This window comes from Pseudochaenichthys georgianus, chromosome 22 (genome assembly GCF_902827115.2).
Source record: "Pseudochaenichthys georgianus chromosome 22, fPseGeo1.2, whole genome shotgun sequence".
Taxonomy (NCBI): Eukaryota; Metazoa; Chordata; class Actinopteri; order Perciformes; family Channichthyidae; genus Pseudochaenichthys; species Pseudochaenichthys georgianus.
Genome location: NC_047524.1, coordinates 1,828,147 through 1,854,736, shown reverse-complemented (window position 1 = coordinate 1,854,736; position 26,590 = coordinate 1,828,147). Strand labels below are relative to the sequence as shown.

General features: G+C 40.1%; 3 protein-coding genes across 6 annotated transcripts in view; 2 read left to right on the top strand and 1 right to left on the bottom strand.

Moving 5' to 3' along the window:
• The first annotated feature begins 482 nt into the window (after positions 1-482).
• sav1 (salvador family WW domain containing protein 1) lies at positions 483-7,310 on the top strand. The gene is made up of 5 exons (XM_034110844.2): positions 483-830; positions 2,157-2,648; positions 4,777-5,047; positions 5,618-5,773; positions 6,041-7,310. The coding sequence occupies exons 1-5, from the start codon at positions 737-739 to the stop codon at positions 6,243-6,245; spliced, it is 1,218 nt and encodes a 405-aa protein (XP_033966735.1). The 5' UTR covers positions 483-736; the 3' UTR covers positions 6,246-7,310.
• An 814-nt stretch (positions 7,311-8,124) lies between these two features.
• atl1 (atlastin GTPase 1) lies at positions 8,125-23,328 on the bottom strand. 4 transcript variants are annotated; one of them, XM_034110837.2, is made up of 14 exons: positions 23,126-23,328; positions 19,367-19,617; positions 18,985-19,119; positions 18,437-18,541; positions 17,929-17,979; positions 17,278-17,334; positions 17,095-17,187; positions 16,852-16,990; positions 15,766-15,893; positions 15,473-15,529; positions 15,056-15,133; positions 13,942-14,367; positions 12,553-12,567; positions 8,125-10,508 (listed from the first exon to the last, which is right to left on the bottom strand). In XM_034110837.2, the coding sequence occupies exons 1-14, from the start codon at positions 23,163-23,165 to the stop codon at positions 10,392-10,394; spliced, it is 1,692 nt and encodes a 563-aa protein (XP_033966728.1). In that variant the 5' UTR covers positions 23,166-23,328; the 3' UTR covers positions 8,125-10,391. The 4 variants fall into 4 exon arrangements, with proteins under 4 accessions (XP_033966728.1, XP_033966729.1, XP_033966726.1 ...); XM_034110838.2 differs by having other exon boundaries at positions 13,942-14,369; positions 15,058-15,133; positions 23,132-23,327; XM_034110835.2 differs by having other exon boundaries at positions 10,423-10,508; positions 13,942-14,374; positions 15,062-15,133; positions 23,126-23,327.
• Positions 23,329-24,330: 1,002 nt separating this feature from the next.
• Positions 24,331-26,590, top strand: part of map4k5 (mitogen-activated protein kinase kinase kinase kinase 5) — a 62,620-nt gene continuing 60,360 nt past the window's right edge. Inside the window, exon 1 of the mRNA XM_034110831.2 lies at positions 24,331-24,530. The gene's annotated coding sequence lies outside the window, so the exon portion shown is untranslated. The remainder of the gene's footprint in view (positions 24,531-26,590) is intronic.

Here is a 26,590-nt window from a genome sequence, read left to right as displayed (position 1 = left end):
TTTATTTAACAGCTGTACTTGTTTTTTTCACAATATTTTATACATATTCAAATTATATATTACCCGCTTGATCTTGCAAATCTACATTACGTTAAAATATTCATGGGTCACTGAAATCCACTACATTTAATACCTTTTAGTTACTTTACAGAATTTGAATTAATTATGTCAAATATAATCTGAATATAACACTGAAATCAGACTTTAGTTCCACCTGGAGTAGATTCACCAGCTACCCTGCAGTATACAAAGTCATTCAAACTAGCTGCACCTTTACCAGCTTTGAGAACACTTTCATGATCAATCATTATAAAACATGTTATTCTGAAATGGACCAATATGGAGAATTAGTCATTTTACTTTTGGTCCTTTAAGTATATTGCGATGCTAATACTTATGTACTTTTACTTGAGTAACATTTTGAATGCTGACTTTTACTTGTAACGGAGTATTCCTACACTCTGGAGGCTGAGCTCCCTCCAGGGGGGCAGGACTCTGCAGCTCCAGCCCAGGAGAGGAGGACTCTCTGTGGGTGTGGAGCTTGGATCACAGCGGACCGGACCTCCGTAAGGAAAGGGAGCTAAAAGCTAGCCGGCTAACTTAGCTGCTAGCTAATGTAAAACGCTTTAAAAACATGTTAACTTTCCTTCAAACTGAACGGGACGGTCGCCGGGTCAGAGGGTCTTGCCATGACTTATTTTGTTGTTGTTGATGTTTTTGACCCGAGCCTGGAGTTATGCTCTCTCGAAAGAAAAGTAAAAAAGAAGCGTCGAAACCAGCCGAGGTTCACGGGAAATATGTGAAGAAGGAAACGTCTCCGCTGCTGAGAAGTAAGTAAGCAACAAGTTAGCATGTTAGCTCAACGTTAGCCTGTTACTTCAATTTGGCTTCAGTTAGCTTGTTAGCACAAAGTGTGTACCAATTAGCTTGTTAGTTCAAACTTACCACCAGTCAGCCTCTTACTTTAAAGTTAGCGCCATTTAGCCTGCTAGCTCCAACTGTATACCGGTTACGATGTTAGCTCAAAGTTGGCATTAATAAACCAGTTAGTTCAGCGCTAGCATCAGTTAGGACCTGTCACTAGCTTTTTAGCTCAACGTTAGCATAAATTAGCCCGTAGCTCAAAGTTTCAGACAGAGGGTGAAAAGAGGTGCTGTAGCAAAGGCAGTGAAAGAAAGAAAAGAAGCATTAATTTACATCACATTAGCAAACATTCTTGTATGAATAATTTGGAGTAATGCGCCACATTATTGTAATTTTAAAGCTTCTAACAAACTGTATTTGTGTAAACCGTTGATAGGTAAAGTGCTAGCTAGCATCTGCTGGCTGCATTAACGTCAGCTCAGCTGCAGAGTCAGAGGAAAGTCCAGATATTACGTTAATTAAAAAGTTAACACTTTATTGGTTTGTGCCTGATGCTATTCAGTGTTCATAGTTAAATAAAGTCAGATGTGTAGCTTAAATGTGTCCATTGGTAGAAATGGTACGAGTGCTATCATCTGTTAAATTGACTGTTAGTTAATAAAAATGCCTCCAACTGACATTTAATTTGCGTTATGTAGTTAATTATTACCCATTAGTTGTATCTCTTGAACAGAATAGTCCCGTTTGTGTAATAACGTTCTCATAGATGGTTTTATTATATTTTATATTATGTACTCTTGGATGGTTAAATATACACTATAAATAATAAGAGGAGTAAGGAAATATTTAAGTGAAGTACAAGTTGGCATGGTGCAATATACAGTCTATGGGTGCAATATGAAAATGTGAGGTCTTGCTTATCCTGAACCAAAATAATTCATAATAGCATCAAGACAATGATCAAAATACGCAGAAAACGAAAAATAACATTAAAAAATCCTGGAATAACTCAACCTCCCATAAAGTAAAACAACTAATATTTGTTGTCACAGATGGGACTGTTTTTTTGTAAGAGCATAAACACAGTTATAAGTCAAAGTCAACTTTATTGTCAATCTTTCAGTCTGTGTACAGACAGAGAGATCGAAATACCGTTTCCCACAATCCCGAATAAAGTGTTAATACAAAAATAAAAAGTAACATTTAAGACTTGATCTGACATTAAATTATTGTCGTATCGTTTATTTGTTATTGAATTGACAGGTATTAACAGTTCCTGTGTCTCCCTACAGATCTGATGCCCTCGTTCATCCGTCATGGCCCCACGATACCCCGACGCACCGAGGTCCCTCTGCCTGACATGGGCCCCTCTTCCTACCCTGTGGCCCCCGCCCGGGAGCCGGTGGTTTCCCGCAACAAGAGCTTCCTCCGGGCCCCGGTTCAGCGGCCCCCCCACGAGGTGGCCCGCCGAGAGAGCCACCGCATGTCGGCCCCCCCGTACCTACCCCGCAGTCTGGGGGATCTGCCCCATGAGTACGGGGGCTCCTCGCAGTCCTTCCTCACCGACGTGGGGCTCCTGTCTGAGAATGGAGACGCTGGCCGGTACTACTACCCCCCCGAGCCTTACTACGACCCCCAGCAGCAGCAGCAGCAACAGCAGCCCCCCCCCAGAAGGGGCCCCGAGCGCTTCCCAGAGGACTATAGATACTATGAGCACAATGAACACAACTTCCAGAGACTTCCACAACAACACACACCCCCGGCTCCAGGGAGACCCCCCTCAGGTAAACATGATTTCACTGGTTTCTTGTTCTTTAGGAAGGTAAACAAGAGGGATGGACAGAAATATCTGAGTTAAAGATGTGACAACGATCACAAGAGGGATTCTTTATCTTTGGATGTAGCTTTGAAAATTAATTTGCATTTATGATTTATGGATATGAGGACAATATGTGATATTCAAGAACGCTGAATATTGTGATTTACCACGCACATTGACATTGCAGTGGCGTCAAATAATATTGAACTGGTTTTGGAAAATACTTGGTAGTAAGAAGTGATGACTTTGCATATTGCGATAGAACATATTACTTGTGTAGTAAGTGCAATATCGCTTTCTTTTACTATGAGTTTGTCGTGCAGGTTAGCAAAATAAAACCTGGCTTTTGAGAAATAAAAGTTAAGCAGTTTGTTTGATGAAGAGTAAAATCAAGGCTTCAATTCTACAACTTTTCATATCTGTATTTTTCTGAAAAAGTTAAGAGGAGACTTTGCCAATGTTGGGCTCCTAGAAGGACGTTTTAGTGTCTGTACTGATGTGGGTTAGTTATGGATTTGATTATGTAAATAGACCTCTGTGAAAGGAATGCATGAGGGATGAAATATTTAGCTCCACAACAGCAACACTAGTTTCATATGATGGACTATTTTCTCACACTTTCCAGTCTAAATGAAAAGGAATTTGCAGATTAATTGATTGAGTCAAATGTCATATGAGTACAGTATAGTATTTCTTCCAAGGAAATGGCGTTAAATAAAATAATTTATTCATTTTAATTAGAAATATAAAAAATAGCTGATAATAATTTTCATCCCATATTTTCAATCGATTATTCACACAATTTTTCGCTCGTTTTTTTCATCAACAGCATCAGGAGATTCCTTTTACTTTCTATAACCAGAAGCATTATTTGGATATGTGCTCATTGCAAAAGTACATGGCTTCTGAAAGCTGATACTGCAACGTAAATAACTCTTAACTTCTGGAAGCAGGGAAATGTAAAATGAGTTTAAACCCGGGTGTTTTTTAAGGAAAGAAAAAGGGGGGAAAGATTTAGAAACAGTGCTGCATTTAGTTCATGTCTGCAGCGAGTTTGTCTCTCTGAGAAAAAGGGCAGAGATGATGAAGAGGAGGAGGAGGACCCCTCACATTCCTCCTCACTCTGCAGCTGGCTGAGTTGCTGTCATCCTGCAGAATTTGTCAGATTGCAGCGGCCATTTTGCTGAGAAACGTCATTCCTCTCTCGCTGTGCAGTTTAAAACGCTCTCTGCTCCCCCTGCTTCACTCCTGAGTCCTGAGTCATGATCACTCTCTCACCCAGCAGGAAGGACACTTCAGAGGCTGCTGGAGGAGAGTTTGGGAATTCTGTTTTACTGTTCAAATGTAAACAAACATTGATCAAATATGCCGGTTAAATAAGATGCTCCGTCACAAAGGACTGCAATAAATGCTACTCACAAACCATCAGAGTTTTGCAAAGTGTTACTGATAAATCGACTTATTTGTATTTGATATGAAGGCATTGTACGGGAGCAAAAACAACATACGAGTCCGCGCTAGAAACGTTTCTATATCAAAAGGGAACACGGGGATTTTAGCCTTTGCAGACCGTTTACATGCACAAAAAAGAACACACTACAAAAAACAGAAATACTTTCTTTATAAAAGATGTGCTCATTGCAAAAGTTTCCTAGTTTCTAGAAGCTGCAGGGAAACATTTTCTTGCGACGGGAAATAAGTAGTTTTTTGATGAATATGAAGACTTTATTTCAGAAGGAAGTGAAATAAGTCTGCTCCTCTCCAGAATTGAGCGGCTGAAAAACGACATGTCTTCATCTCTGCTGTCAAAACAGAGTCCAAAGGTCAAACAACCAGAATCTCTTCAGAAACTGCTTCCTGCTTTAAATAGAGATTCATTGCATTCCTCCTGATCGACATTCAGCTGCAGCATCAGAGCGACCTTTCTAACCTCCTCCGTGCTCTCCCCTCTAAACCGCAGTTTCCCACACAGGCTGTTTTTAGGAAATTCCTCTCAGATATTTCCTTTTTCCCAGCGGCTGTTCTCCCGGCAGCTGCTCGGCTCACATCTCTCCCTCCGGCTGAATAAAAAAACAAGATGTTTGTGTCCTCAGGCATCGGGCGCATCCAGGCCAAGTCTATGGGGAACCTGTCCAACCTGACGGGGGACGACGGGCCGGTCCCCCCCGGCTGGACGGTGGACTGGACCATCCGCGGCAGAAAGTACTACATCGACCACAACACCAACACCACGCACTGGAGCCACCCGCTGGAGAGGGAGGGCCTGCCCCCCGGCTGGGAGAAGGTGGAGTCGGCCGAGTTCGGTGTCTACTACGTGGATCACATCAACAAGAGAGCGCAGTACCGACACCCCTGTGCCCCCAGGTACACACCGTCACAATTTGAATTCCTTTATCAGTCCCACAGAGGGTACGTTTACAGTGTTACAGCAAAGTGATAGTACTGAGACCAAATCAAACTGTATCAAAACAGTATTTCTTCTTGGACCTGGGTTGTTTGCACATTTTTTAAATCCACTAGGACCAAATTAGGAACTATACCAACTTTTGCGTCTTCCTTCATTGAGCTTCTGTAAGTCCCTTTAGACGCTTTAAAATCAACACATTTCCTACTCGTTTCTTTGGATTGATGCTTTGAAATATAACTTGTTTTCACACACATTCAACAAAGAAGAGTCAAAGCAAAAGAGGCTAAAGTCGGATAAAATTAGCACATCTAGATAGACTTGTTTTTCTAATGATAAACAGATCAGAGCTGGGTCTCGTCTGTGTTTTCTGTACACACATATCTGTGGCTCTGAATATACTGGCAGACTGGGAATTGTAGTCTTTCATCTTCCTTGAACTACAGAAGTGGTTGCAATAGTATTTGAACTTTTACAACTTAAAGCTGGCTTTTAAAACACCCCTCATCACGACTGTATGTGTGTTTCAGTGTTCCTCGCTACGACCAGCCCCCCCCTCTGCCCCCCCCAGTCGCCTACCAGCCCCGCCCAGAGGAGAGGAACCAGCAGGTGCTCGTCCCAGCGAACCCGTACCACACGGCAGAGATACCGGACTGGCTGCAGGTGTACGCCCGCGCTCCACTCAAGTGAGTACTGACGGCACACATAATAACCTTCTGCAACATTTGTTAAAGTTTGATCCGGGAAATGTGGAAAAATGCACATTACAATTACCTGAGACTGATATTCTGTCTTTAAACGGATTTATCTTTATCTGATTTTTAAACTCCCAATTATCAGTGTTATCCTCGAAAATCACCCTACAGTGTTCGAGTGAGCAGTACAACTCATACAGGCTTTGTGATCCAACCCTTCACTTCTTAAACGACCCTGAATACCTTCTTCTCCCTCAGGTACGACCACATCCTGAAGTGGGAGCTGTTCCAGCTGGCGGACCTGGACACGTACCAGGGGATGCTGAAGCTGCTCTTCATGAAGGAGCTGGAGCACATCGTCAAATCCTACGAGGCCTACCGGCAGGCGCTGCTATCGGAGCTGGACGCCCGCAAACAGAGGCAGACCTGGTACCAGCAGAAGAACTACAGCGGGAACATGTGACCAGTGTGTGTGAGTGTGTGTGTGTGAGAGCGTGAGAGCGGGGACACCACGCCTCTCTGAGGTCTCAGCCGTTTGGGAGCGGTCACAGTTTCACTTTGAAAAGACGATGGACTCCTCGGAGCCTCCTTACCAAACACATGTGTGCCTTCGCTGGATCCAAATATATCAGACAGGAAGTGATGACTGAAAAACACTCCATGAAGAAATCGCACGTCTGTTTTGAAGTGCTCAAAAACACACGGACATTGTGCCTTTTTTTTTATATATTCAAATAAAACGCAGAATCTTTTTTCTACACCAGTCACTTCACTCTGCGGGAGGAAGTGACAGGCAGCTTCTTCTAATTACTTTCTGTATGAAATACTACGTGACTATTTTTTCCTCTTGCTTTGAACGCCTCGTAAAACTGAAGCCACACTTTGACATTAAACAGAAAGTGTGCAATTCTTTTTTTATGACATATCCTTTATGAGACAATCCACCAAAACTTTGACAGATATTTAAGTTTTGATATGAAACACATCTTTATTTAAAGATGGTGCTCTTGGCATTACTGTACGTCAGGAATATGTGTGTGTGTGTGTAATGAAAAATAATAAGCTACTGGAACCTAAAACACACTTCATAAAAAGACACTAAGTTTTCATTTCTCTCTGTTTCCCTTTTTCTGGATATTCCTCTCTCTGGTAATGCCTTGTTTTATGGACTGACGTCTCTCTTCTGCCGGACGAGTACAGGTTATTAAAAGCAATATATATTTGACACTCATAAATCAGATGTATCCCGTTGCTCGGAAATGTTTTTACGCCGGGAGTTTGTCTGGTAGAAACGGTGGAAAGTTCTCGCTCAACTCACTAAGGGGGAATAACGTCGTATATTACGTTAAAAATGTTTAAAAATAAAAGTGCTTAATGGGACCTGTTTATGAGTGATTATAAATCCAAACATTTCTGAAAGGCTTTCTGGTGAGGAAGAGGATAACTTATCTTCATCAGTTTGTACATATCTGATTTTGTGCATTTCATAAAAAGGACAAAAGCAATAAAGTCTGCAGTGGAGAAAATACATCTGACCATTGGACTCCTTTGTTTACTTCCTAGTGACATCACTATGTAACACTCGTGCTCATATTGACTAGCGCTCCAACACATTGTACGTGATAGGCTAAGTGGCGGGACATTTGTAAGCGGTTGACCAATCACAACAGAGCCGGCCAGCTAACCAATCAGAGCAGACTGGGCTCTGGTTTCAGACAGAAGGTGAAAAGAGGTGCTGCAGCACAGGCAGTATGAGAAGAATAAAGAGCTTTTTGAACATTAAAACATGGAGACATGAAGAGACACTACATACTGATATACACCTGAACATCAGCAGGAGAGGACTCTTTAAAGTAGAGACACTACATACTGATATACACCTGAACATCAGCAGGAGAGGACTCTTTAAAGTAGAGACACTACATACTGATATACACCTGAACATCAGCAGGAGAGGACTCTTTAAAGTAGAGACACTACATACTGATATACACCTGAACATCAGCAGGAGAGGACTCTTTAAAGTAGAGGCACTACATACTGATATACACCTGAACATCAGCAGGAGAGGACTCTTTAAAGTAGAGACACTACATACTGATATACACCTGAACATCAGCAGGAGAGGACTCTTTAAAGTAGAGACACTACATACTGATATACACCTGAACCTCAGCAGGAGAGGACTCTTTAAAGTAGAGACACTACATACTGATATAAACCTGAACATCAGCGGAATAGGGAACCTTTAGCATTTGTTGGTAAGTTAATTGAACTATTGTGGGGAAAACAGTATTTATATGTGTTAAAACATCTCTGGGAAAGAAATAACTCAAGTCTGGTTTTCTTTAATTTGGTCCAACTTTATTATTTATGTATTTGTAACGGATGTTTTGCAGTGCGTGTGCAGAAACTAAGAGTGGAGGTTTTTCACCTTTCAGTGCTCTAACACAACAAATCCTTAGAAGATTTTAGGAATGAATTAAATCAAGAATACTTTCTAGTGATAGCTTGATAACAGATTAAATCGTGAAAATCTTAAATGCAACATTAACTAATGCTACTTTCCTTACGATTGGACGGGTGTTTCTGTGATGTGATTATTTCACACTGAGAGACTCAAACATCAGAAGAGACTTGCTGGATTTGCAGAGAGCGATCCTGAAAAAGAAATATCATTTTTCTTCTGCAGCTGCAAAAAAAGTGTTGCTGGAAGAATCTTTTACTTACACAAAAGTACTAATACATTTAAAATACTCCATTACAAGTATTTAACTATAATCAGGAAAAATATCCTTAAGGTTCTACGAGTAAAAGTACTCAGTCTGCCAAAAATCCTCGTATTTTTGTATATATTAGTATGTACAATATATAATGATATTATTAGATAGTTGATATATTAGTAGCATTTAAAAAAAAAGATATATGAGAATGAATGTGTATTTATTTAATCTAAATGTATTCTGCAGAAAAAATGCCTACATGTGTGATAAAGCTTCAATAATTATAATATTAGTAATTAAATATATATATAATTCTACTATATTTTGATGCTTATACTTATGTGCTTTTAGTAAATCCTTGAATTTAAGAGTTTGACTTGCAATGGAGTATTTTAGGACCATAGTATTTTTACTTTTACTTCAGTAAACCCATTGACTTCCACACAAACAGAACAAGAAGTGCTAAAATGCTGACTTATTTCTGGGTTTTCGGACTCATTCCTGCAGAAGCTGATGCAATATTATGCAAAAAGTCTTAAAATTGGAAAGCTTTTAACATTGAAGTGTATAAACTCAAAGGAATCGGTACAGTTAAAACGTCACTAATGTGGAATAATTCAAATAACAACGAGCTGTGTAAAGCTACATTCCTCAGATTTGCTCAAACATCCAATAAAAAACAAGACACACTCATTCCCTCAGCTTTAAAGAGAAAACACACAAACAGCAGATTGTAATATAATGTGTAAACTTCTCCCTGATGCAGAAATCATAATCAAAGTGCCGCGGTGAAATCATCGTCTACATGTATTTATGGCACTAAACCACTTTGTCACAACCATTAAACTGAATAATCTTAGGACCTGCTTCAGAGCTCCAGGGGGACGGACACTAACCATGCTGATGGAGCGTTGTTTTTTAACACACAGTACACAGTTTGGCAGATCATAAACATTGTTTCTGACTAACAGCACTAAATTCCGAAGAACAGAACCATCGGCACGAATGGGTTTCACACATCTGAGTATACTCTGAAAACCAGCGTCGGAGCCGAATGAGGTGGGAAAAAATGTGTTGGAAATGAAGTCAACGACAGACTGGAGCCAGGGGCCCGTGGGCACGGACATGCGAAGGACCACCCTCGTGTCTTTATAGTCACTTTAAGTCTTCTTGCGATAATGTTGTGTCTTCATGTCGTTTTGTTGCAGTCCTTTTAAGTCACTTTGTAGACATTTTGGGTCTTTTAGTGGTCATTAAGCTCTCTTTGTAATCATGTTCAGTCACTAAGTGGTAATTTTGTGTCTCTTTGTAGTCCTATTGATTCCATTTTGTGTTCATTTTAAGCCTTTTCATAAGAATTGTATGTTACTTTGTTGTGATTTTATCTTTTTGTCGTCGTTATAAGTCACTTTGTAGCCATTTCCAGTCACTTTGTGGTCAATGTGTGACACAATGTATGCATTTTGTGTGTCTTTATAGTGATTGTGTGTCTATTGCGGTCATTTAAGTCCCTTTGTAATCATTTGAAGTCACTTTGTAATAATTGTGTGTCTTTTAAAGTCACTCTGTAGTCATTTTGTGTATCTTTCTGATTGGTGCATGTCTCTTTGAGTATATCGTAGGTGACGGTAAGGGGGCCCCTGACACTTTGGATCCCAGGCCTGTGCCCAGTTATCACCCTCTGTTGGAGGTTGAATATGCCAAGACGATCCCGGAGCTTCTGTACAGGTGATATTTCGAGAGACGAAGGTGAGCTCCAGGCGCCGCTGAGGAGATGCTCTGCCTTTACATGAACATTACACAGTCCCTTATTAGCTTTGAGTAGTGGATGTACTGGTGGGCCGACACCAGAGTAAAAGAGTGTCTGATGGAGTCTGTCTCAGTGATCAGTTCCTCTTCCTGACCGGCTCCTCCGCAGCCTCGTCCTCCTGAGCGCCCCCGGGGAACGCGTGGTGGTAGAGGTGCCTGTGATTGGCTGCTACGTTGTACAGCTTGTAGAGAGCCTGTGGAGCAGACAGGCGTTTACAGGTGGAGGATTCACACACACATACAGCGCCATCTCATGGTTAAATCCTGTAATTCAACAAATGGGGCAATTTGGCAACGCCCCCAGCCACTGGGATCCGCTGGGTTTTCGGTTGGAATCCGCTGGGTGGAGTCCTATCTGGAGTGCTACATCTGTACTGCACATATTTTATATTTTATTGCATTATATTTCAATGTAAATACTGCTTTATTTGATTTTCTGTTTTACTATATTTTTTTGTAATGTTATTATAGTGTTCTTAAAATAGTTTGCTATCTGTGTTTTTAAAATGTTACTTTTATGCAGTGGCGGTTCTAGACCAATTTTACTGGTGGAGCCAGGCTGGGGCCAATTATTTCATGAGAGGGGCACAATAAAAGCGGGTTAAAAAGACAAAGACAGTATAAAGTAATTGTGTAAAATAAACATAAAATACAGTAATTAGTATTTGTTTTTGTAAATGTAAGTTACAGTCCTTTGTTTCAGTAGTTTTTTTCATTTAGAGTATTTGCTTTAGTAACTTTAAGTGACAATTTAATTAAAAAACATGAACAGAATTTGCTTTTGTAAGGTAATGAACAGTTTAATCTTGGCTTAGTCAGTGTTACGGGGGCACTGGCCCCTGTTGCCCCCCCCGCTTTTATGTATGCACCACGACACCAAGTCAAATTCCTTGTACGTGTCAACCTACCTGGTAATAAACCTGATTCTGATTCTTCTGATTCTGATTCTGACAATATCAGAATCAGAAGTCCTTTATTAGTCGCACAGTGGGAAATGTACGGTGATACAGCTAAAGTGGCATAGCAGGTAAATAAAGCCATGCAATAATAAAGAATACGCTAACTTATTAAATACAGAGAAGAAAAGCACACATTAGTAATAAAATACTCAACCATAATAAACAACCATGGCTAAAAATGAGTATGCTATTGAACAAAGGGGAATTTGTGTATTTCTTTAGGGTCGCAAGGGTCTTTAAATTAAGCCGAATTAACCTCAGAGATCTCCTCCTTCCAACAACAACGAAACGTTGTAATTAAAACCAACAAAAACACTAAATAAAGCAGCTTCAAGTTAAAAATCAGTGTTTCCTCTATGGAAGCAGGTCGGAGTTGCTAAGAGCGTTAGCTCAGCTTGTTTCTCTGATAAGTTAAGATTCAAAAGTTCAGGAGGATTTAATCAGAAGCCGAAACATCTACAACGGTCTGATCTTCTACAACATCAAAGATAAACACTGGATGAAGCTGTTTCACTTAAAAAAAGCAGTGTTTCTCTGATGCAGTTTGATGAATTTAAGATACAGGTACACAAAGTACACAACTCAACAACAAATATATTGCTAGACGTTTTTACATATTTTAAATGCAGAAATGTTACTGTTACGTGCCGTAGTGGGTGTGCTTTTGTGTGTCTCTCTCTCTCCCTGATTGTCTCCAGGTGCAGCCTCTCCCCCAGGTGCTCCCAATCCCCAATCAGGGCCTCCTTAAAAGGACCTGAGGAAGGCTGCAGTGGGCCTCTCCTTCTCCTCTGGCAGAATGGTGTCTATGTATGTGTCTATGTGTCTATGTGTCTATGTGTCTGTGTGTCTATGTGTCTGTGTGTGACCTGTGTTTCGTTAATTATTAGGAGATGTGCTCCAGTGTATATTTGTGTCCTACAGTAGCTTATTTTAATTTACTTTGCAAGTTGGCTGGTGAGCCCTTTTTCTTGTGGCTTCAGAGATCAGTTTCCTCTCTTTTTTTCTCTCGCCCGGTCATTTTATATTTTGTTACTTCCCTTTGGTTCCCCTAGCCCAGTAGGGAACGTAACAGTTACATATATTACATTTAACTACTTAGGATAACTTAAGACAATAAACCAAGTTATAATAAGAGTAAAACAACATTACAACTTGTATTATTGTATGTTTTTGCAAATATTTCTGTGAGAATCAGAATTAATTATCCACACGTTTAAGAAAATGCATGCTCTCCTAGATTCTCCTGCTTTCTTTTTCACAATTTTATTTCTCCACTTACCTCATTTGTGCTCCCCTGCAGAAGCATTAAAAAGAAAGAAACATACAGTATCAGCACATACATGCATTTATAACAAAGCATGGTCAATAACAATAGATTATTTCTGTAAATGGATCTGTCCTCATTCTCTGCCGCTGATGTGAAAGAGGGTTGTTGCCCTCAGGTGGTTTGAAGATACTCAATAATGTAAGTTACTGATGAGTCTAACAGATTTTGTAATTAATTGTAACAATGGATTGTTGTTTTAAAAACGTTTTTGCAGTGACCCATCGAGACTTCTATAAGTGATCAAATGCTGACTCATATCTGGGTTTGAGGACTCATTCCTAAACCTGGAAATTAGTACCGTACTTTTCGGACTATAAAGCGCACCTGCATATAAGCCGCAGCAGCTAAATTGTCCGTCTGTCTTGCTCTCGTTCTGTCTCTCGGTTCCACTTTTACTTTGGCGCGCTACCTGTCTCACTCTTTTCCGGCCTCCAGCTTTTCCTGCTGGAGCCCGCCGCTTAGAGGTGGCGGGCGCGGACCGGTCATAGAGCCCGTAGAGTTAAAGGTGGTTAATTTTACCTGTAAAATCCATAGATTTAGGAGGTTTCCTAGTGGCTTGTTAGCTGTACAAAAAAAATGTGGGAAAAAGTCAAGGTTTATAGTCCGAAAAGTACGGTAAGTACTTCCTGTTCTCAAGTCTTAAAATTAATGTTATTTTAATTCGTTTTTTGTTCCGAAGCCTGAAATAAGGTCTGTGGTTAATTCAAGCTTAAAGGATGACATCACTGCCCCGCTCTGTTTCAGGCTTCAAACCAGAAACCCATAGAGAAAAAAGCCATTGACTTTCAGATAAGTGAACAGGCAGTGCTAAAATGCTGACTTATTTCTGGTTTTGACGACTCATTCCTGCTGTGGTCTATTCCTACTATTATACTACTATTCATACTTGTTGGGAAAATACAGAATGTACTCTTCCAATATGAGAGTACACATGGTAACAAAGGTATCCCAACTGTAGCTGTGTGCATGACAGGATGTGTGATGACCTAGAAGAGCATCAGGACTGTTTGAGGCAGATGATAGCTATGTGATTAACATGATGACTCAGCCTCTATGGAGATAGACATATGACAAGCATGCTCATTTCTGACATGGAGCTAATCTGAAGTAAACATTGAATACTGCTTTCTATTCCTCCATCTTGTGACTCTGTGACTCCCTCTCTTGGATATCAGCATGTGAAGGACACTGTTCAGGAACTAGTTGATGCTCTGTGTGTGATGACTACTTCCTTTCTGGAGAGGATCATAAATACGTGGATCCTGAGGTTGAAGCTCAAGCCGGGGACAAGTGATATTTTTCTAACATAACTCTAATAATGTTAAAGTTTTTCCAGCTCACCTGGTCCCACAGGGCCCCGGCCACCTGGTCGATGACGGCCCCCAGCTCTCGGTACTCCCCAGAGTATCGGATGTAGGCCCAGGTGCAGAGCGTGATGAGCGCCAGACCCAGCACCATGTTGCACAGGCTGGCGATCACGTCCACGCCCACGAAGCCCGTGATGCCGGCGGCCACGTACATGACGAAGATGACCACGAAGAGGGTGGCGGGGGTGCGTGCGGCGTGGAAAATGTTCTTGGAGTCGTTGTGCTTGATGTACTGGACGAACACCTCGTCCACCTCGGCCTCCAGCTGCTGCAGGTAGCGCCGGCTGAATTCCTCGCCGCCCATCTTCTTCACGCCCTTGAACACCTGCAGCGCCTCCTCTCTGATGGCCCCGTGCCGCGCCTGCAGCTCGCTGGGGGCGAGGAAGGGCCGGTCCCCCCCCGCACACCTGGGAAGGAGAGGAGACGGGTTGGTAAGAATGATTTTAAAGGTCACCTATTGTCCAAAATCCACTTCTTCATGTCTCTTCTACATCAACATGTGTCCCCTCTGTGTAAATGGACTCTGAAAGTTTCAGGAACAAAGATTCTCTCTCTTTTTGATCCATTTCTATAAAAACCTGTCTGAAAATGAGCTGATCAGATTTTGGCCACTTTATGATGTCATAACGATGACACCTGAATCTCCTCTAGAGCACCATTGTGTTCTTTGTAACCAAATGTCTCTCAGAGGGGCGTGGGAAGGGGCTCCTTATTTTCATCTAAAGTAACAGACAGAGAATCAGCACTTTGGAAACAGGGCTGAAACAGAGGGGATTATGGGTAATGCTGCAATGATCTGTTTGGTGTTTCAGCCAATCAGAGACAGGTTCTGGATATATCTATAACTATAATATATAGATGAAAAACTGTATAATAGGGGACCTTTAAATACTTAGGTCCGGGCTCCTGTTCTCAGGCTTCAGATAGCTAACATACCGTATCTCCATTATGTCTTATAATTGCACTTAGACCCTGAAGGCAGCATCTCCCTGGTTCAATGGGATTTATTTTGGATTATTGCAGAATATACCTCAATCTAAAACTGTCACACGGGACAGTTTTAGATTTCCTTTTAAAATCCCGTTTCTACAGACCTGCTCCATCTTCTTGCTGTACAGATCCTTTGCAGCAGCGACTGCAGCCAGATTATTCGCCTCTGCTGTGGCCTGAGAGCAAGCAGGTGGGAATATTTGGATTATTTAAGGGGAATACAAGATTTAGATTTCATCTTTATTTTTTACAAATAACATTATGTTTTGTATGGATTTCTGTCCTTAAGTTAAGGAAAGTGGGAACATATTGAAAATACATCAGCTAGAACACTTTACAGTATGGCATTTTTACTTTCAGTAGCCCATAACATACTTATATATACTTAAAATTAGGCATTTCAAAAACATTTAGAGATACTAATTACTTTATGGACCAATATAAACAGTAAAGTGTATGGAGACAGAAGTAGGTAAAGTAGTTGCAGTAACATTTAAGACGATGTGAAAACGTACCTGCAGCATGGACTTTGGATGGGGCAGCTCCTCACCTTGGTAAATTTTAATGTACGCCTGAAATAAAGAAAATAGGATAAAATACATTAAAATAACAGAATAAATATGTTGATATTAGTATTTAGTGTGTGGGAGAGAAACCCCCTCCGGAGGGAACACAGGGATTTTAGCCTTTGCAGACCATTTACATGCACTTAAAGAACACACTACAGGAGAGGGAACACCACACAAAGCAGAATAGGGACTCTTTAACACTCAGAACATATGAAGAACTTCTGATGTTTTTTCTGTACCTTGAAGTACTCCAGCAGGCCTCTGCAGGTGATCTTGCTGCCGTTGATCTCCTTCACGTCGATGTTCTCAGGACTGAGCAGCCACGGCACCAAGACCTTCAGGTTGTTGATGAACTCGCCATCAATCTCTGCACGGTAAGACATTAAAAACGTGTTTTACATTCATGAAAACCAGCTTTTTTAACCAAGCGGTGTTTCTTTACAACTGGTGCAGAACCTGCTCATGCATAATTCATTCATACTCGCCCTACAGGGAGATTCATTTATCATCATTTACCATGACAACTACGACAGTTTGCATATTTACTTTCATGCAGTATATATCCTGCATCCTGTCCAACCTCAGAGCCTCGCTGTGTTACACATTATTCAAACGTTTAAGTTATTGTTATACTGTAGTACATTTGTGTTCAGACCCTAGTATTTCAATTTATACTTAAAGGTCCCCTTACTGTTTTTCATCAATATATTACAGGTCTCAGATATATACAAAACATGTCTCTGAAGTGTTTGGCTCCAAACAGATCATTGCAGCATTACCCATAATCCCCTCTGTTTCAGCCCTGTTTTCAAAGTTGTGTACATGTTGATGTAGAAGAGACATGAAGAAGAGGGGACACATGTTGATGTAGAAGAGACATGAAGAAGAGGGGACACATGTTGATGTAGAAGAGACATGAAGAAGAGGGGACACATGTTGATGTAGAAGAGACATGAGGAAGAGGGGACACATGTTGATGTAGAAGAGACATGAGGAAGAGGGGACACATGTTGATGTAGAGGAGACATGAGGAAGAGGGGACACATGTTGATGTAGAAGAGACATGAAGAAGAGGGGACACATGTTGATGTAGAAGAGACATGGAGAAGAGGGGACACATGTTGATGTAGAAGAGACATGGAGAAGAGGGGACACATGTTGATGTAGAAGAGACATGGAGAAGAGGGGACACATGTTGATGTAGAAGAGACATGAAGAAGAGGGGACACATGTTGATGTAGAAGAGACATGGAGAAGTGGATTTTGCATAATAGGTGACCTTTCAGTAAAGGATCTGAGGCCTGCAGAAAACGGGAAATGTTAACCTTTAATCCTGCCGTCGAAGTTGGGGTTGGTGGCGACCTTGAGTCCGGGGTGGGGCATCAGGAAGCAGGAGATGTTGGTGAAGCAGGAGTGGATGTGTTTACGGACGTTCTGCAGCTCCTCGTGCTGGTTCTCTGAGATCTGCAGCACACACACACACACACACACACACACACACTTGCGTCAGGATTTAAGGATTGTGCGCAGCGATTGTTTAAAATACATGTTATTAAGTCAGATCTGACCTTCAGTCTCTTCTCCAGGAAATTCATGCCTCCCTCCTGTCCGTAGGGAAACTCGTAGGGAAAGCTCCAGTCTCGAACCAGGAAGATCATAGACTAAAACCAGAAAAGTATCATTTTTAAATGTAATTTCCTGACATTTGGATGCAGTCAGCACATTGAAGAGAGTGCAAAGGATTGAGGTACCTGAAAGGGTTTGAGGAACGTCTCCTCCATGGCTAGTCTGCCGTACTCAGTGAAGAGCTGGAGGAACACAGATAAGACAAAATAAAACGTTAAGTAAGACAGTCAGTTTTATTAAACACCAAAGGGAACCTTAAAGGGACAGTTTGGATGTTTTAAAGTGTGGTTTTTGTGTATTTTAACTACTTTATCTTGTATTCAGACGGTCCTTCTGATGTTATGCATGCTCTCCTGAAAGCCACCAGACTCCATTGACAAAACCACTCATTTAAACTGAACAGAACTAAGGAGTTTATGGTGCAGCGCTGCCCCTGTCTGTTAGTTAGTTTGTGTTATTGTGTGTCTTCGGTGCATCCAAACCAACACTTTGATTCCCCAAAGTCACACAATAACACTAAATAACTTACCAATCATTGCAGCAGCACACCAGCAGCTCCTGTGTTGTGTCAGGTTAAAATGACTGTTTTGTGAATGGAGTCTGGTCGCTTTGTCTAACAGAGCGTTGACTTGAACTGAAGTTGATTTATAGGTGAATACACTCTTCAAAACATACAAACTATCCCTTTAAGAGTCTATGGGAGCATATTCATGCAGTATGTGGGTTTATTTGGTGTTTATTTCACCGTGTAACTGCAATGGTGTTGTCATTTTTACCTGCAGGTGCTGAAGGTCGTCCTCTTGTACATTCTGTGAGATGTTGTAAACCTGAAAAATAACAATTATTATTGTATAATAACCTGTCACCTGGTTATATATTTGTATCTATTGAATGAAGAGCGAAACAGGAACATAACGGTACTTAAAAGTACATGTAAAAAATATGAAAAATACAATTGAAATAAAGCTAAACAAATATGAAGAAATGCTGGAGAAACTATGTTCAAGAAAAATAAATATAGAAAAGATTAAATCTACAATAACATACTAAAACAAAATGTGAACATATGTACAATATATGGGAATGGTGTCCAAAGATTGTGGTTTTACTAAAAACGTCGACCTCTTGGTGTCGCTAAATGAAAGGTCAGGAAAGCATCATTGCTGTCGATCCATTAAATAGAGACATCTCAGTCCGGTGTTGTAATGACGTACCAACTTCTAAATGTACAAACCTATATTAAATCAGATAACTCTAAGCATCCTCTCCTGAGGCGAGGCATACCTGCATGGAGCTGATCATCGTGCTCAGAGCGAACACGGTGGCCGAGTCTCTCAGAGTCGACTGGCTGTCAAACGTTCCCTGAGTGTCCATCAGCAAAACAGCCGCCTGAGGAGGAACATACATAGAAATGATATAATATACATAAATACATTTAAATAAGCCCCACATCTGTAACAATAAAGATACAGTATGTGGACATCAATAATAGTGATCCAATGTCATAACAAACATGAGGCTAAAATGGATCATTAAATTATTTTACATTTAGTGCTTTAAGTATATTTACATATATTTATTTTTCTTTTGATTTGGCTAAGCTTTAAGTATGTTTTGATGATCTTACTTTTGTACTTTAATATACTTTATTTAAGTGAAATTCCTGAGTTCTTCTTCCACCTCTGCATTTGGCTGATGCAGGTGTAAAACAGGTGTTTGGATGTAAAAAAAGGTATTGCATAAAGGATGAATTTAAGTGTGTCAAATGTCATGTCTCATTGTCCCTCTTGTGTTTAATGGTCTCCTCTCTGCAGGATGAATCCGGTCTTCACCTTGGTGCCGTCGGGTTTGTCCACCAGGAAGACTTCGCTCCAGATCTGGATCCCGGTGGTCTCTCTCTCGGACCCCCCCCTCCAGGAGAAGCCGGTCAGAGGCTCGTCTGCCACGCCCAGCCAGCCCTCAGACGCCTGCACACATTTATTCATTTCATTTACTCTCAGTCAATTTAAATTAATATTTTTCTAGGAATACATGCATATTTAGCTTTTATTACTTTGTTAGAGATAGTTTTTGTGTAAAAATAATGATAAAAATAATAATGATAAAAAACAATAAAATAATAATATTAATGAAAAAATAATAATGATAAAACACAATCAAATATTAATTTAAAAACAATAATACAAATAATAAATACATCATGCCAGATCTTACGTGGTTGTACATGTAGCGCAGCATGAAGTCCATGAGGAAGGACTTGCCCTTCCGGAAGGCTCCGGCCACAGAGATGGCGACCACTTCTCGGTCCCGGACCTCGGCGCTCAGCAGGATCCGGCTCAGCGCCGCCTCGTCCAGCTCGAAGGTGTGGTCGTCCTTCACCAGCAGGACTTGAATCGGCCGCGCCCGTCCGTCAGGCTCCTCCTCCTCCGAGCTCCAGTCGTACACCGGCTTGTCGCTCAGGGACCCTGCAGGACAACATGGAGAGATGATGGCTTAAAGGTCCCCTATTAGACTGTTCATCAATATATCACAGGTCTCAGATATATACAGAACATGTCTCTGATTGGCTGAAACACCAAACAGATCATTGCTGCATTACCCATAATCCCCTCTGTTTCAGCCCTGTTTCCAAAGTGCTGATTCTCTGTCTGTTACTTCAGATGAAAATAAGGAGCCCCTCCCCACGCCCCTCTGAGAGACATTTGGTTACAAAGAACTCAATGGAGCTCTAGAGGAGATTCAGGTGATAAGGGGGGGGGGGGGTTACCTTGTTGCTGATTGGCTAATGGTTACACAAGACAAAACATCGTTATGACATCATAAAGTGGCCAAAATCTGATCAGCTCATTTTCAGACAGGTTTTTATAGAAATGGATCAAAAAGAAAGAAAATCTTTGTTCCTGAAACGTTCAGAGTCTCTTTCCACAGAGGGGACACATGATGATGTAGAAGAGACATGAAGAAGAGGGGACACATGTTGATGTAGAAGAGACATGAAGAAGAGGGGACACATGTTGATGTAGAAGAGACATGAAGAAGAGGGGACACATGTTGATGTAGAAGAGACATGAAGAAGAGGGGACACATGTTGATGTAGAAGAGACATGAAGAAGAGGGGACACATGTTGATGTAGAAGAGACATGAAGAAGAGGGGACACATGTTGATGAAGAAGAGACGTGAAGAAGAGGGGACACATGTTGATGTAGAAGAGACATGAAGAAGAGGGGACACATGTTGATGTAGAAGAGACATGAAGAAGAGGGGACACATGTTGATGTAGAAGAGACATGAAGAAGAGGGGACACATGTTGATGTAGAAGAGACATGAAGAAGAGGGGACACATGTTGATGTAGAAGAGACACGAAGAAGAGGGGACACATGTTGATGAAGAAGAGACATGAAGAAGAGGGGACACATGTTGATGTAGAAGAGACATGGAGAAGAGGGGACACGTGTTGATGTAGAAGAGACATGAAGAAGTGGATTTTGCATAATCGGTGACCTTTAATATAACATGTTTGTATTGTCTTTTGATGCATGTGTGGATTATGAGACCAATAATGGACCCCTGGGATCAGAAAGGCCCTATTACCTATACGAACCAGAAACACACACTTGTGGTTGTAGTTTTGGGTCTATTTATGGCCATTTTGATGGGTTATTTTGTGACTTCTTAAAGGTGGGGTAGGTAAGTTTGAGAAACCGGCTCGAGATACACTTTTTGTTATATTCCATGGAATGCTCTTAACATGCCGATAGCAAAGAATATCTGAAGTGCTTTGACTATAAATACATAAAAAAATATCATCTGTGGAAGCCGTGGCGCTGTAAAAAGCATGACCAATCATCTGAGCCGGCTAAAGTAACTGGATGGCCTACCTGCCTGTCAGCCTTCCATCTGTGCACACACTTGTCTCGTGCCCTCATTGGTCATGTGCGTGTGTGTTGGAGGAGGGGCTCTGTGAGGAAGTGGCAGATTTCTTCCGGCTGTGTATTTTTTAATTCTAGCGATCTCGAACTGGTTTCTCCAAAATTACCTCCCCCACCTTTAAGTACATTTTGCCTCTGTGGTAATTTTGAATCTTATTGATGTAGAAGTGCCGGGGAAATAAAAATGTATTTAAAATGTTTTACTGTATGTTGTTGCATCCATGTGTGGATTTTTAGACAAATAATAAGCTTTTATTTCTCCTACAAAACCACTTCTCATTAGCACTGTAAAGTCGATTAAAATCAAATCATATGAGCGGATGATCTTCCAGAACTCCTCAGTGGTGAAAGGGAAACTGAGCGGAAGTTGAGTCCATTAGGCTACTCCTTCCTGTTAGCAGCAGATTAATAGCATCGCATGAAACCTTGTTAATACTGATAATAATGAATCCTGCCAAGAAATCCTGTGTGTGTGTGTGTGTGTGTGTGTGTGTGTGTGTGTGTGTGTGTGTGTGTGTGTGTGTGTGTGTGTGTGTGTGTGTGTGTGTGTGTGTGTGTGTGTGTGTGTGTGTGTGTGTGTGTGTGTGTGTGTGTGTGTGTGTGTGTGTGTGTGTGTGTGTGTGTGTGTGTGTGTGTGTGTGTGATGAGATCATTCAGAGCTCTTCCTGTGTGTTTACAGGCACTGACTCAGTGTGTTGCCATCATGCAGAGCTTCTCGATGTAAGACCGAAGTACTCAGATATTTAAATTAAGTAAAAGTATCTTTATTATAACTATAATACACCACTGTATACGTTGCAATGTACACCTTTTTACATTTATTTGTAGTACAATATGCACATTTTAAATGTAATGTATATTATTTTTATTTAAATATTTGTATTCATCCTTTCATTAAACATTTTCTTCTTGTGTATTTATAGATATTTTGTAACGTTTTTGAATTAACCCCCTGAAGATAAATAAGAAATGTATTTGATAAATGCAGTTTAAAAAAATTAAGCAATGAGCTTAATCACAGACTTTACTGCTTTGAAAATGATACATTTCTTGGAGAGAAGAATTAAAATTATCAGCAAGATATCACATATTTGCAGCCTCGTTAGAAAATGACTGATTTTAGCTTTTGGTCAATTTACAAATAGTGAAAAGAGTATGTGATGTTCATCCTGAGGCATCTTACACTTGACCAAGGCCCTGAGACATATTAAGGAGGAGCTAAAAGATGAATGCAGGATGCCAAGAAAGCACGTCGGTGAATAATTGAAGGAGGAACCAGCAGCCAAGGTTCCTGTCAGTTTGAGTTCACTTCTCCTGCAGAGGCCTCACCCTTTGCCGGCTCAACCTGATAATACTGCTGCTGCTTCTCCCAAAACAAGCCAAACACGTCAGCTAAAAGTGGGTCAACCCAGATCAACTCTATAGTAACTAAACAGCTGCATTAATTAACCCATTTTCACTTAAATTTAACCAGTCGATTTCCCTCCTCCTGCAGGACTGTATGTGAAGTAACACATAGGCATGATACATACCTGGATAATGATCATAGCATTCATGATTAGTATAGATATGGAGATGATAAGGGCTATTTCCTGATGCATTATTACATAATGTACTGCTAAGTGCCGCACAGAGCATCATAGGAGGCTCAGTGTGACAAACACAGTGAAATCAGAAGGTTATTTGCAGGCCTTTTGGGGCCTGGACCGCCCAAACAGAGGCTTTCCTGCATGGAAAAAGCACCACTACAGGCTATAGTGCTGGAATGGTCTGCTCGTTTATCCATATTAGCTCGAAATGCATGCAGGGATAAATAGGGGGTAAAATATATGTAACATTAGGGGTTATATTGTTGTTATTATTATTATTATTATGGGTTTGAAATAAAAACAAACCGGTCGTAATTTGACTGAGAAACAAGACTGTAATGGAGGAATCTGGAGTAAACATATAATTGGCTGCATTGCTTACACGCCTCGACAGGAATAAGAAAAAATGTACGTCAAGGAGAGAATAAAAAAACGGAATATTTGTACGTACACTCACCCCAGCTGTCTCTCTCTTTGCGGTGTTTAGCCATGTTCCTGTTCTTTAAATCCCTGCTGTGTTTGTGCGAGAATCAGCGACCCTACTCGGTATTCATGGGTGTCTTAGGGCGGGGAGGATGCTCATCTCCTCCGGAACGATGCTCGATGCTCCGAGGAGGATGATGGAGCTTTTTATTCCTGCAGGATCTCATGCGTGCCGACAGGGGGCGCTGCTGTCTGTTGTTCCTGCCAATGTAGCAGCCTAATAATGCAGGACAATGTGGTTCAGAGGGAAATGTACTCAAATGAGTGCAACCGCTGAGTATGTGAGATATGTTTGCAATGCAAGTGTTTTATTGAGGCTGTTGTGAGAAAGAAATACCATTTGTCGTCAGCAGGTGGCGGTAGGGACAAAGAGAATAATGACTACGTGCTGCCTTCAAGGTCTGTCGTAAATATCTATACTAAAACAACATTTATGAATACACTAGATTGATGGAAGCTGTTTATGTTAGCATTTTTGTTTTTCAATGTGGAGCAATTTCAAATTGCTCGAAAAAAGTCAAAATTCTGTGAATATAGTAAAACTATCTGACAAAATAGTCAAAATATGAACAGAGTAAACATTCTGGAAAATGATGTGAGAAAAGTAAAATATCAGAGAAAAAAGTAAAAATTCTGAAAAAAGTAAAAATTCAGTGAAAAAACCTGAAAAAACCTGAAAAAGTAAACATTCTGAAAAAAATGTGAAAAAAAGTAAAAATTATGTGAAAAAAAAAGAATTCTGTCAAAGTTACATCATAACACAGTTCTTTGATTTGGCTACTTATGCATCAACATACAGTAAACAATGCACTTCATATCATATGGTCAATCTAGGCTTTTCTGTTAACTATAGCTGTCATACAAAAATTTGAGTAAAAAGTACAATATGTTCTTTTTGTTAGAATGAAGCAGGAATTGTATATACTTGAAGTTCTTAAGATATTATAGTACTCCAACAAAAAGTTAGTGCATAATCATTTACACAAAACAAAATCACTGTTATGGTGCAGCTGAGCCTCACAAGCATTTGTACATGCTTTGATAAAAAAACAATCATTGCTTTATTCAAGTTATTTGTATTTAATGCTAGAATTCCTGCTGAGCCATGAAGGAGACGGAGCCTTCTTCTTCTTCTATTGTTTTATTAGCAGTAGCTTGCATCCATGACGTTGATTTACTGCCCTCTAACGGTTCCTTCACTCCCTACAGGTTTCAGAGTTAGAGACGGAACAGCAACTGAAGTTTATCTCTATTTCCTCGCCAACAAAGAGGGACGCTTTTCTTCTGTTTTTGGACTTTTATTCGACGCCATCGCACGTGTTTAAAAGTTGAAATGCAAGGCGTTGTCGTCCACGCTGTCTGCATTGTGAAAGGTGAGTGAAAGTTAGGGGCGAAGCTAAATTAGCTCGCTAGCTGTTAGCTTAGCCTGGATGCTAAGCCTGTCTAATAGTGACATTTGGATCAGGCTATTTGCTGGAATGACCCCCAGTGTCAAGCCTGTCTGTTAGTAATATTTGAATATGGCTATTTGCTGGAATGACCACATATTCAGTTCTAACTCAAGCTAATGTTGTTTTAGTGGGCAGGACGAGCTCTTAGTAACTTTAATTTGAGTTTACGATAAATTAAATTCCTAGGTTATGCTGCTGATGTTGTTGTTGGGTGACATGTCATGGTTTGCAGAGGTGGAAGAAGTATATTTTACTGAAGAAAAAGTACTACATTGTAAAAATACTCAAGTACGCATTTTCCAAAATGGCCCAAAAAAACCATTACATTATTGTTTTATCAATATTAATGCATTAAAGACACTTGGTAAAAGTGGGGATTATTTGAATCTCTTTGTGTACTGCTGGGTAGCTTGACCCTAAATGCTTTATTGATGGATTTATATTCTGTAATATAAATCCAAATGCAAATTAGCTTGTAATTCAATTAGGGGGGACATGTAGTGGAGTAAAAAATGAAACAATGCCTCCAAAATGTAGTTAAGTAAAAGTAAGTAAGGAGGAAAATACTCAAGTGAAGTACACGTACCTCAAGTATTGTGCTTATCCACCTCTGATGGTATGTAACACAGTTGCTCTCAGATGAATTTAAGGTAAGTGTTTGTCAACGTTGTGTCACCATTATACACTTTCTTAGTACTTTGTTCGAGATTTCACTACAAATGTAAAGGTATTAACACTCAGTAGCCTAGTTTAAGTATGACAGTACAACTACAGAAAGTTATATAATTATTAATGTGTCTAAAGCTTCACTTAAACTAAAGCAGCATTTCCATGTCATGTTAAATCTTAATTTGTAAAGTAACTCCAGATGTAAAGATGGAGTATAAGCATATAGTGGCATATAATTGAAATACTTGTATAACCAGTTGTGTAGGAGGTACTTTTATCTTGTGCTTACAGCTTTGTAAAAGGAAAGGTACCTAATCTTGATCTTTTGTAAAAGTGTAAATATATTAACAGCAAAATGTAAAGTGCAAAAAGAAGACTGGCTCCTTTCAGAGAGTAACATATCCTTATACAAATCATAATTCTAATGTTTTAACATGTAAGACGCATTTCTATATGTGTGTCTGATAGTTGAATCTATATCACAGCTTCATATTTAAGAAGTTGACATGTTTGGTTGTAAAAGTCTTTATCTGTTAGAAGGATAATGTAATGCAGTCAAATGTACAGTGTTTGTCTCTGAGGTGGAAGTACAGAGCAGCATACAATTGAAATACTCATGTCACCAGTTGTGCATGAAGTACTCATATGTTTTTATTGTAGTAAATATAGCAATACTCCTCTGTAAAAGTGATATGTTAGAAGTACATAGAAGTACTACAAGTTCATTTTTTTACTTGCAAAATACTCAAGTGCCTCAAAATTGTACTCAAATACAGTAGTTGAGTAATACATGTTTTTGGTTACTTTCCACGTTTAATGTCAGGTTTTCTTAACACTTTTCCACCAAATCTTCAATCCATCAAGTGATCAGTTTAGTATAAGCAGTAGGGCTGCAACAAACGACTAATTTGATAACCGATTAATCTATTGATTAATGAAACGATTAATCGACTATTCGGACTGTTATGCCTTGCACAATTTCTCAACTTTTAGATGTAGCTTGAGGTTGTTTTAGGCATGTGGAAACTAACAATGAAGACAATAGAGATGAACACTTGATTCAAAAATACATTTATTATAAATTAACTAAACAAATTCTGAACAAAATTAACATTGCTTTTTATTTAAATAAAATAAATAATATTTCACATCAAAAGAAACAACAATGTTTTAACAAATGGTATTAAATAATCTGATGACAGAATTGTAAACAGAATAGCTGAAACTTTTACAGAATAAATAACTGTTACCTCTAATCATTAACCCATGTTTGTATAATTTTGTTAACTCCGTGTGTTGCTGACGTGGAAACG